General features: G+C 45.6%; 3 protein-coding genes across 3 annotated transcripts in view; all 3 read left to right on the top strand.

The window, feature by feature from the left end:
• The first annotated feature begins 145 nt into the window (after window positions 1-145).
• LOC127446964 (collagen alpha-3(VI) chain-like) lies at window positions 146-2,491 on the top strand. The gene is made up of 3 exons (XM_051708369.1): window positions 146-736; window positions 938-1,534; window positions 1,833-2,491. Exons 1-3 carry the CDS (start codon window positions 214-216, stop codon window positions 2,480-2,482), a joined length of 1,770 nt encoding a protein of 589 aa, XP_051564329.1. The 5' UTR covers window positions 146-213; the 3' UTR covers window positions 2,483-2,491.
• Window positions 2,492-3,503: 1,012 nt separating this feature from the next.
• Window positions 3,504-5,849, top strand: LOC127446965 (collagen alpha-3(VI) chain-like). Its single transcript, XM_051708370.1, has 3 exons — window positions 3,504-4,094; window positions 4,296-4,892; window positions 5,191-5,849. The coding sequence occupies exons 1-3, from the start codon at window positions 3,572-3,574 to the stop codon at window positions 5,838-5,840; spliced, it is 1,770 nt and encodes a 589-aa protein (XP_051564330.1). The 5' UTR covers window positions 3,504-3,571; the 3' UTR covers window positions 5,841-5,849.
• A 942-nt stretch (window positions 5,850-6,791) lies between these two features.
• col6a3 (collagen, type VI, alpha 3) overlaps window positions 6,792-12,667 on the top strand; it is a 50,884-nt gene continuing 45,008 nt past the window's right edge. The window contains exon 1 of the mRNA XM_051709513.1: window positions 6,792-7,452. Coding sequence (XP_051565473.1) covers window positions 6,930-7,452 — 523 coding nt within the window. The 5' untranslated portion in view covers window positions 6,792-6,929. The remainder of the gene's footprint in view (window positions 7,453-12,667) is intronic.

The following is a 12,667-nucleotide window of genomic DNA, read 5'->3' as shown; positions in this document are numbered from 1 at the left end:
TCCCTACGTAATTTTGAGCAGTGAGACAATTACCCACAGCCTAGATAGTCAACGAGTTGATGAACTAATGTGAAATTCTACAGATTTATGAATGCTATGAAAATAACTTGGTATTAACGACGCTTTTTTCCCCTAGCTGATTACACCTTACCAAGAAAGGACGTAGTATTTCTGCTGGACGGTTCAGATGGAAATAGGAATTCTTTCCCAGCAATGCGTGAATTTGTTCAAAGAGTAGTGGAGCAATTCAACATAGATGCAAACGAAGACCATGTTTCTGTGGTGCAGTACAGTAGAGACACTGAGGTCCATTTCTATCTGAATACCTACACTTCAAAGGAAGACATTCTTGACAGTGTCAGAGGTCTGAGACACAAAGGAGGGAGACCCCTCAACACGGGTGCAGCTCTCCAGTACGTCAAAGATAATGTCTTTACAGCCTCCTATGGCAGCAGACGACTGGAGGGTGTGCCGCAGATACTGATTGTGCTAAGTGGGGGAAAGTCATTTGACAGTGTTGATACAGCAGCCTCCTCTCTGAAAGAGCTTGGAGTCTTGACCTTCGGAATCGGCTCAAGAGGCTCTGATAGCAGAGAATTGCAGAGAATCTCATATGACCCCAATTACGCTCTGTCCGTGTCCGACTTCACCGAGCTTCCAAATGTCCAAGAACAGCTGCTGGCCTCCGTACAGGCTGTTGCAATGCCAACTACGCCAACTTCACCGACAGTGATCGGTATGTCATGGCAGAACTTTGCAAGAGCTTGCTCACATGCAGTCTTTTGTCAGCATGAAAACTTTTTCTCCCTAAGTAGTTGTGAGCAGTTCGATCATTAGCCACAGCTTAGATAGTTAATGAGTTGATGAACTAATTCAACTTTTTAAAGTTGTATTAATAATATTGCCATTTTAATTTTGTTGTTTTTTTTCCCCCTAGCTGATTACACCATACCAAGAAAGGATGTAGTAATTTTGCTGGACGGCTCAGATGGCACTAGGAATTCTTTCCCAGCAATGCGTGAATTTGTGCAAAGAGTAGTAGAGCAATTTAACATAGAGGCAAACAGAGACCGTGTTTCTGTGGTGCAGTACAGTAAAGACGCTGAGGCCCATTTCTATCTTAATACCTACGCTACAAAGGAGGAGATCCTTAACACTGTCAGGAGTCTTAGGCACAGAGGAGGGAGACCCCTCAACACAGGGGCAGCTCTCCAGTACGTGATGAACAATGTCTTCACTGCCTCTGCTGGGAGTAGAAGGCAAGAGGGTGTTCCTCAGGTTCTTATACTTTTCAGTGGAGGACGCTCAAACGATAACATAGACACACCTGCCTCTGCTCTGAAAGAGAGTGGGGTCTTAATTTTTGGCATTGGCACCAGAAATTCGAGCAGAGAGGTACAGATAATTGCCAGTGGTCCTACCTATGCACAGTCCATCCCTGAGTTCTCTGACCTTCCCAGTGTCCAGCAGCAGTTTTTGAGCTCACTGAACAATGTGCTTGTGCAAGTCCTGCAGATGACACCTACTGTTATGGGTAAGGCAGTGTCCCACACGTCTTTATAAACCGAAAACTGAGCCCTCGCTCTAATGCATGTCGTAGATGGAAAACACTTTAGAGCTCAACTGTAATGCATGTTAGCAAAGCCCTAGGAAATTAGCCTAACAAGCCAAGCGTTTGAACTCTTTCAAGCATAAGATTGGTTGTAAATGTATCTGAAAGGATGGGAGATTTGTTTCCCATTTGTAGTTGCCATCTACAGCATACTACACCTACCAATAATCGCAGACAGCGAGTGCTCACATGACTTTGTGTTCCATTTCCATACTCGTAGTTGAACGAAAGATGGCTGGGAGGGATGTAGTGTTCCTGCTGGATGGTTCAGATGGCACTAGGAGCTCTTTTCCAGCAATGCGTGACTTTGTTGAAAGGATGGTGGAGAGATTGAATATGTCTGAGAGACGAGACCGTGTGTCTGTGGTGCAGTTCAGCAGAGATCCAGAGGCCCATTTCTATCTTAACACATACACGAATAAGGAGGACATTCTTGACACGGTCAGGGGCCTGAGGCACAAAGGAGGGAGACCCCTCAACACAGGGGCGGCTCTGCAGTACGTGAGAGACAGTGTCTTCACTGCCTCCTCAGGAAGCAGACGTGTAGAGGGTGTGCCACAGTTACTGATTCTGCTGAGTGGTGGAAGGTCATTTGATAATGTTGACATACCGGCCACCTCCCTGAAAGAGCTTGGAGTATTGATCTTTGGGATAGGGTCAAGGAGCTCTGACAGCAGGGAACTGCAGAGGATCTCCCATGACCCAAGTTATGTACTCTCAGTGAGTGACTTCTCTGACCTTCCCAGTGTCCAACAGCAGCTTTTCACCAACATTAACACGGTACTTGTAGAGGGCACGCCTATCACTACCACAATAATAGGTAAGAGAAAGACAAAACTGGCTTGCTTTAATGCCCCTCATTTTTTATGATCGTAGCAAAATGTATTTTATTGTTCCTGTAGTCCTAATGAGTTGTGGAAGAAAAACTACTCGGTGAATAGTACAACTTAGTGGGAGGTGACATGAAATCAAATAGAAAGTAATATCCTAAAACATCAACAATGACTACACATGTAGTGTAATGCATTGTGCTGTTTGCTTAGTATGTCCCCAATCTCACCTGACAATGTTTGTTTCTTAGCTGAGGGTCGTAGACCAAGAAGAGATGTTGTCTTCCTGCTGGATGGATCAGATGGCACAAGGAATGGGTTCCCAGCAATGAAAGAGTTTGTTCAAAGAATGGTGGAGAGACTGGAAGTTGCTGAGAACAGAGATCGCGTTTCTGTGGTCCAGTACAGCAGAGACGCAGAGGTCAATTTCAATCTAAACACGTACACAAAAAAGGAAGGCATTCTTGATGCTTTAAGAGGTCTGAGACACAAAGGAGGCAGACCCCTCAACACGGGGGCAGCTCTCCAGTACGTCAGAGACAATGTCTTTACTGCGTCCTCTGGCAGCAGACGACTGGAGGCTGTGCCACAGATACTTATTGTGCTTAGTGGGGGAAGGTCATTTGACAGTGTTGATACAGCAGCCTCCTCTCTAAAAGAGCTTGGAATCTTGACCTTCGGAATTGGCTCAAGAGCCTCTGATAGCAGAGAATTGCAGATAATCTCATCTGACCCCAATTACGCGCTCTCCGTGTCTGACTTCAGTGAGCTTCCAAATGTTCAAGAACAGCTGCTGGCCTCAGTACAGGCTGTTGCAATGCCCATCACTCCAACATCGCCAGCTGTTACTGGTATGTGCATGGCAGAACTTCCCAAGAGCTAGCTCACTTGCTGTACCTTGTCGTTCTACTTTATCTCCCTACGTAATTTTGAGCAGTGAGACAATTACCCACAGCCTAGATAGTCAACGAGTTGATGAACTAATGTGAAATTCTACAGATTTATGAATGCTATGAAAATAACTTGGTATTAACGACGCTTTTTTCCCCTAGCTGATTACACCTTACCAAGAAAGGACGTAGTATTTCTGCTGGACGGTTCAGATGGAAATAGGAATTCTTTCCCAGCAATGCGTGAATTTGTTCAAAGAGTAGTGGAGCAATTCAACATAGATGCAAACGAAGACCATGTTTCTGTGGTGCAGTACAGTAGAGACACTGAGGTCCATTTCTATCTGAATACCTACACTTCAAAGGAAGACATTCTTGACAGTGTCAGAGGTCTGAGACACAAAGGAGGGAGACCCCTCAACACGGGTGCAGCTCTCCAGTACGTCAAAGATAATGTCTTTACAGCCTCCTATGGCAGCAGACGACTGGAGGGTGTGCCGCAGATACTGATTGTGCTAAGTGGGGGAAAGTCATTTGACAGTGTTGATACAGCAGCCTCCTCTCTGAAAGAGCTTGGAGTCTTGACCTTCGGAATCGGCTCAAGAGGCTCTGATAGCAGAGAATTGCAGAGAATCTCATATGACCCCAATTACGCTCTGTCCGTGTCCGACTTCACTGAGCTTCCAAATGTCCAAGAACAGCTGCTGGCCTCCGTACAGGCTGTTGCAATGCCAACTACGCCAACTTCACCGACAGTGATCGGTATGTCATGGCAGAACTTTGCAAGAGCTTGCTCACATGCAGTCTTTTGTCAGCATGAAAACTTTTTCTCCCTAAGTAGTTGTGAGCAGTTCGATCATTAGCCACAGCTTAGATAGTTAATGAGTTGATGAACTAATTCAACTTTTTAAAGTTGTATTAATAATATTGCCATTTTAATTTTGTTGTTTTTTTCCTCCCTAGCTGATTACACCATACCAAGAAAGGATGTAGTAATTTTGCTGGACGGCTCAGATGGCACTAGGAATTCTTTCCCAGCAATGCGTGAATTTGTGCAAAGAGTAGTAGAGCAATTTAACATAGAGGCAAACAGAGACCGTGTTTCTGTGGTGCAGTACAGTAAAGACGCTGAGGCCCATTTCTATCTTAATACCTACGCTACAAAGGAGGAGATCCTTAACACTGTCAGGAGTCTTAGGCACAGAGGAGGGAGACCCCTCAACACAGGGGCAGCTCTCCAGTACGTGATGAACAATGTCTTCACTGCCTCTGCTGGGAGTAGAAGGCAAGAGGGTGTTCCTCAGGTTCTTATACTTTTCAGTGGAGGACGCTCAAACGATAACATAGACACACCTGCCTCTGCTCTGAAAGAGAGTGGGGTCTTAATTTTTGGCATTGGCACCAGAAATTCGAGCAGAGAGGTACAGATAATTGCCAGTGGTCCTACCTATGCACAGTCCATCCCTGAGTTCTCTGACCTTCCCAGTGTCCAGCAGCAGTTTTTGAGCTCACTGAACAATGTGCTTGTGCAAGTCCTGCAGATGACACCTACTGTTATGGGTAAGGCAGTGTCCCACACGTCTTTATAAACCGAAAACTGAGCCCTCGCTCTAATGCATGTCGTAGATGGAAAACATTTTAGAGCTCAACTGTAATGCATGTTAGCAAAGCCCTAGGAAATTAGCCTAACAAGCCAAGCGTTTGAACTCTTTCAAGCATAAGATTGGTTGTAAATGTATCTGAAAGGATGGGAGATTTGTTTCCCATTTGTAGTTGCCATCTACAGCATACTACACCTACCAATAATCGCAGACAGCGAGTGCTCACATGACTTTGTGTTCCATTTCCATACTCGTAGTTGAACGAAGGATGGCTGGGAGGGATGTAGTGTTCCTGCTGGATGGTTCAGATGGCACTAGGAGCTCTTTTCCAGCAATGCGTGACTTTGTTGAAAGGATGGTGGAGAGATTGAATATGTCTGAGAGACGAGACCGTGTGTCTGTGGTGCAGTTCAGCAGAGATCCAGAGGCCCATTTCTATCTTAACACATACACGAATAAGGAGGACATTCTTGACACGGTCAGGGGCCTGAGGCACAAAGGAGGGAGACCCCTCAACACAGGGGCGGCTCTGCAGTACGTGAGAGACAGTGTCTTCACTGCCTCCTCAGGAAGCAGACGTGTAGAGGGTGTGCCACAGTTACTGATTCTGCTGAGTGGTGGAAGGTCATTTGATAATGTTGACATACCGGCCACCTCCCTGAAAGAGCTTGGAGTATTGATCTTTGGGATAGGGTCAAGGAGCTCTGACAGCAGGGAACTGCAGAGGATCTCCCATGACCCAAGTTATGTACTCTCAGTGAGTGACTTCTCTGACCTTCCCAGTGTCCAACAGCAGCTTTTCACCAACATTAACACGGTACTTGTAGAGGGCACGCCTATCACTACCACAATAATAGGTAAGAGAAAGACAAAACTGGCTTGCTTTAATGCCCCTCATTTTTTATGATCGTAGCAAAATGTATTTTATTGTTCCTGTAGTCCTAATGAGTTGTGGAAGAAAAACTACTCGGTGAATAGTACAACTTAGTGGGAGGTGACATGAAATCAAATAGAAAGTAATATCCTAAAACATCAACAATGACTACACATGTAGTGTAATGCATTGTGCTGTTTGCTTAGTATGTCCCCAATCTCACCTGACAATGTTTGTTTCTTAGCTGAGGGTCGTAGACCAAGAAGAGATGTTGTCTTCCTGCTGGATGGATCAGATGGCACAAGGAATGGGTTCCCAGCAATGAAAGAGTTTGTTCAAAGAATGGTGGAGAGACTGGAAGTTGCTGAGAACAGAGATCGCGTTTCTGTGGTCCAGTACAGCAGAGACGCAGAGGTCAATTTCAATCTAAACACGTACACAAAAAAGGAAGGCATTCTTGATGCTTTAAGAGGTCTGAGACACAAAGGAGGCAGACCCCTCAACACGGGGGCAGCTCTCCAGTACGTCAGAGACAATGTCTTTACTGCGTCCTCTGGCAGCAGACGACTGGAGGCTGTGCCACAGATACTTATTGTGCTTAGTGGGGGAAGGTCATTTGACAGTGTTGATACAGCAGCCTCCTCTCTAAAAGAGCTTGGAATCTTGACCTTCGGAATTGGCTCAAGAGCCTCTGATAGCAGAGAATTGCAGATAATCTCATCTGACCCCAATTACGCGCTCTCCGTGTCTGACTTCAGTGAGCTTCCAAATGTTCAAGAACAGCTGCTGGCCTCAGTACAGGCTGTTGCAATGCCCATCACTCCAACATCGCCAGCTGTTACTGGTATGTGCATGGCAGAACTTCCCAAGAGCTAGCTCACTTGCTGTACCTTGTCGTTCTACTTTATCTCCCTACGTAATTTTGAGCAGTGAGACAATTACCCACAGCCTAGATAGTCAACGAGTTGATGAACTAATGTGAAATTCTACAGATTTATGAATGCTATGAAAATAACTTGGTATTAACGACGCTTTTTTCCCCTAGCTGATTACACCTTACCAAGAAAGGACGTAGTATTTCTGCTGGACGGTTCAGATGGAAATAGGAATTCTTTCCCAGCAATGCGTGAATTTGTTCAAAGAGTAGTGGAGCAATTCAACATAGATGCAAACGAAGACCATGTTTCTGTGGTGCAGTACAGTAGAGACACTGAGGTCCATTTCTATCTGAATACCTACACTTCAAAGGAAGACATTCTTGACAGTGTCAGAGGTCTGAGACACAAAGGAGGGAGACCCCTCAACACGGGTGCAGCTCTCCAGTACGTCAAAGATAATGTCTTTACAGCCTCCTATGGCAGCAGACGACTGGAGGGTGTGCCGCAGATACTGATTGTGCTAAGTGGGGGAAAGTCATTTGACAGTGTTGATACAGCAGCCTCCTCTCTGAAAGAGCTTGGAGTCTTGACCTTCGGAATCGGCTCAAGAGGCTCTGATAGCAGAGAATTGCAGAGAATCTCATATGACCCCAATTACGCTCTGTCCGTGTCCGACTTCACCGAGCTTCCAAATGTCCAAGAACAGCTGCTGGCCTCCGTACAGGCTGTTGCAATGCCAACTACGCCAACTTCACCGACAGTGATCGGTATGTCATGGCAGAACTTTGCAAGAGCTTGCTCACATGCAGTCTTTTGTCAGCATGAAAACTTTTTCTCCCTAAGTAGTTGTGAGCAGTTCGATCATTAGCCACAGCTTAGATAGTTAATGAGTTGATGAACTAATTCAACTTTTTAAAGTTGTATTAATAATATTGCCATTTTAATTTTGTTGTTTTTTTTCCCCCTAGCTGATTACACCATACCAAGAAAGGATGTAGTAATTTTGCTGGACGGCTCAGATGGCACTAGGAATTCTTTCCCAGCAATGCGTGAATTTGTGCAAAGAGTAGTAGAGCAATTTAACATAGAGGCAAACAGAGACCGTGTTTCTGTGGTGCAGTACAGTAAAGACGCTGAGGCCCATTTCTATCTTAATACCTACGCTACAAAGGAGGAGATCCTTAACACTGTCAGGAGTCTTAGGCACAGAGGAGGGAGACCCCTCAACACAGGGGCAGCTCTCCAGTACGTGATGAACAATGTCTTCACTGCCTCTGCTGGGAGTAGAAGGCAAGAGGGTGTTCCTCAGGTTCTTATACTTTTCAGTGGAGGACGCTCAAACGATAACATAGACACACCTGCCTCTGCTCTGAAAGAGAGTGGGGTCTTAATTTTTGGCATTGGCACCAGAAATTCGAGCAGAGAGGTACAGATAATTGCCAGTGGTCCTACCTATGCACAGTCCATCCCTGAGTTCTCTGACCTTCCCAGTGTCCAGCAGCAGTTTTTGAGCTCACTGAACAATGTGCTTGTGCAAGTCCTGCAGATGACACCTACTGTTATGGGTAAGGCAGTGTCCCACACGTCTTTATAAACCGAAAACTGAGCCCTCGCTCTAATGCATGTCGTAGATGGAAAACACTTTAGAGCTCAACTGTAATGCATGTTAGCAAAGCCCTAGGAAATTAGCCTAACAAGCCAAGCGTTTGAACTCTTTCAAGCATAAGATTGGTTGTAAATGTATCTGAAAGGATGGGAGATTTGTTTCCCATTTGTAGTTGCCATCTACAGCATACTACACCTACCAATAATCGCAGACAGCGAGTGCTCACATGACTTTGTGTTCCATTTCCATACTCGTAGTTGAACGAAGGATGGCTGGGAGGGATGTAGTGTTCCTGCTGGATGGTTCAGATGGCACTAGGAGCTCTTTTCCAGCAATGCGTGACTTTGTTGAAAGGATGGTGGAGAGATTGAATATGTCTGAGAGACGAGACCGTGTGTCTGTGGTGCAGTTCAGCAGAGATCCAGAGGCCCATTTCTATCTTAACACATACACGAATAAGGAGGACATTCTTGACACGGTCAGGGGCCTGAGGCACAAAGGAGGGAGACCCCTCAACACAGGGGCGGCTCTGCAGTACGTGAGAGACAGTGTCTTCACTGCCTCCTCAGGAAGCAGACGTGTAGAGGGTGTGCCACAGTTACTGATTCTGCTGAGTGGTGGAAGGTCATTTGATAATGTTGACATACCGGCCACCTCCCTGAAAGAGCTTGGAGTATTGATCTTTGGGATAGGGTCAAGGAGCTCTGACAGCAGGGAACTGCAGAGGATCTCCCATGACCCAAGTTATGTACTCTCAGTGAGTGACTTCTCTGACCTTCCCAGTGTCCAACAGCAGCTTTTCACCAACATTAACACGGTACTTGTAGAGGGCACGCCTATCACTACCACAATAATAGGTAAGAGAAAGACAAAACTGGCTTGCTTTAATGCCCCTCATTTTTTATGATCGTAGCAAAATGTATTTTATTGTTCCTGTAGTCCTAATGAGTTGTGGAAGAAAAACTACTCGGTGAATAGTACAACTTAGTGGGAGGTGACATGAAATCAAATAGAAAGTAATATCCTAAAACATCAACAATGACTACACATGTAGTGTAATGCATTGTGCTGTTTGCTTAGTATGTCCCCAATCTCACCTGACAATGTTTGTTTCTTAGCTGAGGGTCGTAGACCAAGAAGAGATGTTGTCTTCCTGCTGGATGGATCAGATGGCACAAGGAATGGGTTCCCAGCAATGAAAGAGTTTGTTCAAAGAATGGTGGAGAGACTGGAAGTTGCTGAGAACAGAGATCGCGTTTCTGTGGTCCAGTACAGCAGAGACGCAGAGGTCAATTTCAATCTAAACACGTACACAAAAAAGGAAGGCATTCTTGATGCTTTAAGAGGTCTGAGACACAAAGGAGGCAGACCCCTCAACACGGGGGCAGCTCTCCAGTACGTCAGAGACAATGTCTTTACTGCGTCCTCTGGCAGCAGACGACTGGAGGCTGTGCCACAGATACTTATTGTGCTTAGTGGGGGAAGGTCATTTGACAGTGTTGATACAGCAGCCTCCTCTCTAAAAGAGCTTGGAATCTTGACCTTCGGAATTGGCTCAAGAGCCTCTGATAGCAGAGAATTGCAGATAATCTCATCTGACCCCAATTACGCGCTCTCCGTGTCTGACTTCAGTGAGCTTCCAAATGTTCAAGAACAGCTGCTGGCCTCAGTACAGGCTGTTGCAATGCCCATCACTCCAACATCGCCAGCTGTTACTGGTATGTGCATGGCAGAACTTCCCAAGAGCTAGCTCACTTGCTGTACCTTGTCGTTCTACTTTATCTCCCTACGTAATTTTGAGCAGTGAGACAATTACCCACAGCCTAGATAGTCAACGAGTTGATGAACTAATGTGAAATTCTACAGATTTATGAATGCTATGAAAATAACTTGGTATTAACGACGCTTTTTTCCCCTAGCTGATTACACCTTACCAAGAAAGGACGTAGTATTTCTGCTGGACGGTTCAGATGGAAATAGGAATTCTTTCCCAGCAATGCGTGAATTTGTTCAAAGAGTAGTGGAGCAATTCAACATAGATGCAAACGAAGACCATGTTTCTGTGGTGCAGTACAGTAGAGACACTGAGGTCCATTTCTATCTGAATACCTACACTTCAAAGGAAGACATTCTTGACAGTGTCAGAGGTCTGAGACACAAAGGAGGGAGACCCCTCAACACGGGTGCAGCTCTCCAGTACGTCAAAGATAATGTCTTTACAGCCTCCTATGGCAGCAGACGACTGGAGGGTGTGCCGCAGATACTGATTGTGCTAAGTGGGGGAAAGTCATTTGACAGTGTTGATACAGCAGCCTCCTCTCTGAAAGAGCTTGGAGTCTTGACCTTCGGAATCGGCTCAAGAGGCTCTGATAGCAGAGAATTGCAGAGAATCTCATATGACCCCAATTACGCTCTGTCCGTGTCCGACTTCACTGAGCTTCCAAATGTCCAAGAACAGCTGCTGGCCTCCGTACAGGCTGTTGCAATGCCAACTACGCCAACTTCACCGACAGTGATCGGTATGTCATGGCAGAACTTTGCAAGAGCTTGCTCACATGCAGTCTTTTGTCAGCATGAAAACTTTTTCTCCCTAAGTAGTTGTGAGCAGTTCGATCATTAGCCACAGCTTAGATAGTTAATGAGTTGATGAACTAATTCAACTTTTTAAAGTTGTATTAATAATATTGCCATTTTAATTTTGTTGTTTTTTTTCCTCCCTAGCTGATTACACCATACCAAGAAAGGATGTAGTAATTTTGCTGGACGGCTCAGATGGCACTAGGAATTCTTTCCCAGCAATGCGTGAATTTGTGCAAAGAGTAGTAGAGCAATTTAACATAGAGGCAAACAGAGACCGTGTTTCTGTGGTGCAGTACAGTAAAGACGCTGAGGCCCATTTCTATCTTAATACCTACGCTACAAAGGAGGAGATCCTTAACACTGTCAGGAGTCTTAGGCACAGAGGAGGGAGACCCCTCAACACAGGGGCAGCTCTCCAGTACGTGATGAACAATGTCTTCACTGCCTCTGCTGGGAGTAGAAGGCAAGAGGGTGTTCCTCAGGTTCTTATACTTTTCAGTGGAGGACGCTCAAACGATAACATAGACACACCTGCCTCTGCTCTGAAAGAGAGTGGGGTCTTAATTTTTGGCATTGGCACCAGAAATTCGAGCAGAGAGGTACAGATAATTGCCAGTGGTCCTACCTATGCACAGTCCATCCCTGAGTTCTCTGACCTTCCCAGTGTCCAGCAGCAGTTTTTGAGCTCACTGAACAATGTGCTTGTGCAAGTCCTGCAGATGACACCTACTGTTATGGGTAAGGCAGTGTCCCACACGTCTTTATAAACCGAAAACTGAGCCCTCGCTCTAATGCATGTCGTAGATGGAAAACATTTTAGAGCTCAACTGTAATGCATGTTAGCAAAGCCCTAGGAAATTAGCCTAACAAGCCAAGCGTTTGAACTCTTTCAAGCATAAGATTGGTTGTAAATGTATCTGAAAGGATGGGAGATTTGTTTCCCATTTGTAGTTGCCATCTACAGCATACTACACCTACCAATAATCGCAGACAGCGAGTGCTCACATGACTTTGTGTTCCATTTCCATACTCGTAGTTGAACGAAGGATGGCTGGGAGGGATGTAGTGTTCCTGCTGGATGGTTCAGATGGCACTAGGAGCTCTTTTCCAGCAATGCGTGACTTTGTTGAAAGGATGGTGGAGAGATTGAATATGTCTGAGAGACGAGACCGTGTGTCTGTGGTGCAGTTCAGCAGAGATCCAGAGGCCCATTTCTATCTTAACACATACACGAATAAGGAGGACATTCTTGACACGGTCAGGGGCCTGAGGCACAAAGGAGGGAGACCCCTCAACACAGGGGCGGCTCTGCAGTACGTGAGAGACAGTGTCTTCACTGCCTCCTCAGGAAGCAGACGTGTAGAGGGTGTGCCACAGTTACTGATTCTGCTGAGTGGTGGAAGGTCATTTGATAATGTTGACATACCGGCCACCTCCCTGAAAGAGCTTGGAGTATTGATCTTTGGGATAGGGTCAAGGAGCTCTGACAGCAGGGAACTGCAGAGGATCTCCCATGACCCAAGTTATGTACTCTCAGTGAGTGACTTCTCTGACCTTCCCAGTGTCCAACAGCAGCTTTTCACCAACATTAACACGGTACTTGTAGAGGGCACGCCTATCACTACCACAATAATAGGTAAGAGAAAGACAAAACTGGCTTGCTTTAATGCCCCTCATTTTTTATGATCGTAGCAAAATGTATTTTATTGTTCCTGTAGTCCTAATGAGTTGTGGAAGAAAAACTACTCGGTGAATAGTACAACTTAGTGGGAGGTGACATGAAATCAAATAGAAAG

The sequence above is a fragment of the Myxocyprinus asiaticus genome, chromosome 10 (assembly GCF_019703515.2).
Source record: "Myxocyprinus asiaticus isolate MX2 ecotype Aquarium Trade chromosome 10, UBuf_Myxa_2, whole genome shotgun sequence".
Taxonomy (NCBI): domain Eukaryota; kingdom Metazoa; phylum Chordata; class Actinopteri; order Cypriniformes; family Catostomidae; genus Myxocyprinus; species Myxocyprinus asiaticus.
Note: the sequence above shows the minus strand (reverse complement) of the source record. Positions and strands in the feature narration are given on the sequence as shown.

What these genes read in the sequence shown, in the direction of transcription:
- LOC127446964 (XM_051708369.1), top strand. Translation starts at nt 214, where the DNA reads ATGCGTGAATTTGTTCAAAGAGTAGTGGAGCAATTCAACATAGATGCA. An exon ending in AACTTCACCGACAGTGATCG is followed by an intron (nt 737 to 937) that starts GTATGTCATGGC and finishes TTTTCCCCCTAG; the next exon opens with CTGATTACACCATACCAAGA. An exon ending in GATGACACCTACTGTTATGG is followed by an intron (nt 1,535 to 1,832) that starts GTAAGGCAGTGT and finishes CCATACTCGTAG; the next exon opens with TTGAACGAAAGATGGCTGGG.
- LOC127446965 (XM_051708370.1), top strand. Translation starts at nt 3,572, where the DNA reads ATGCGTGAATTTGTTCAAAGAGTAGTGGAGCAATTCAACATAGATGCA. An exon ending in AACTTCACCGACAGTGATCG is followed by an intron (nt 4,095 to 4,295) that starts GTATGTCATGGC and finishes TTTCCTCCCTAG; the next exon opens with CTGATTACACCATACCAAGA. An exon ending in GATGACACCTACTGTTATGG is followed by an intron (nt 4,893 to 5,190) that starts GTAAGGCAGTGT and finishes CCATACTCGTAG; the next exon opens with TTGAACGAAGGATGGCTGGG.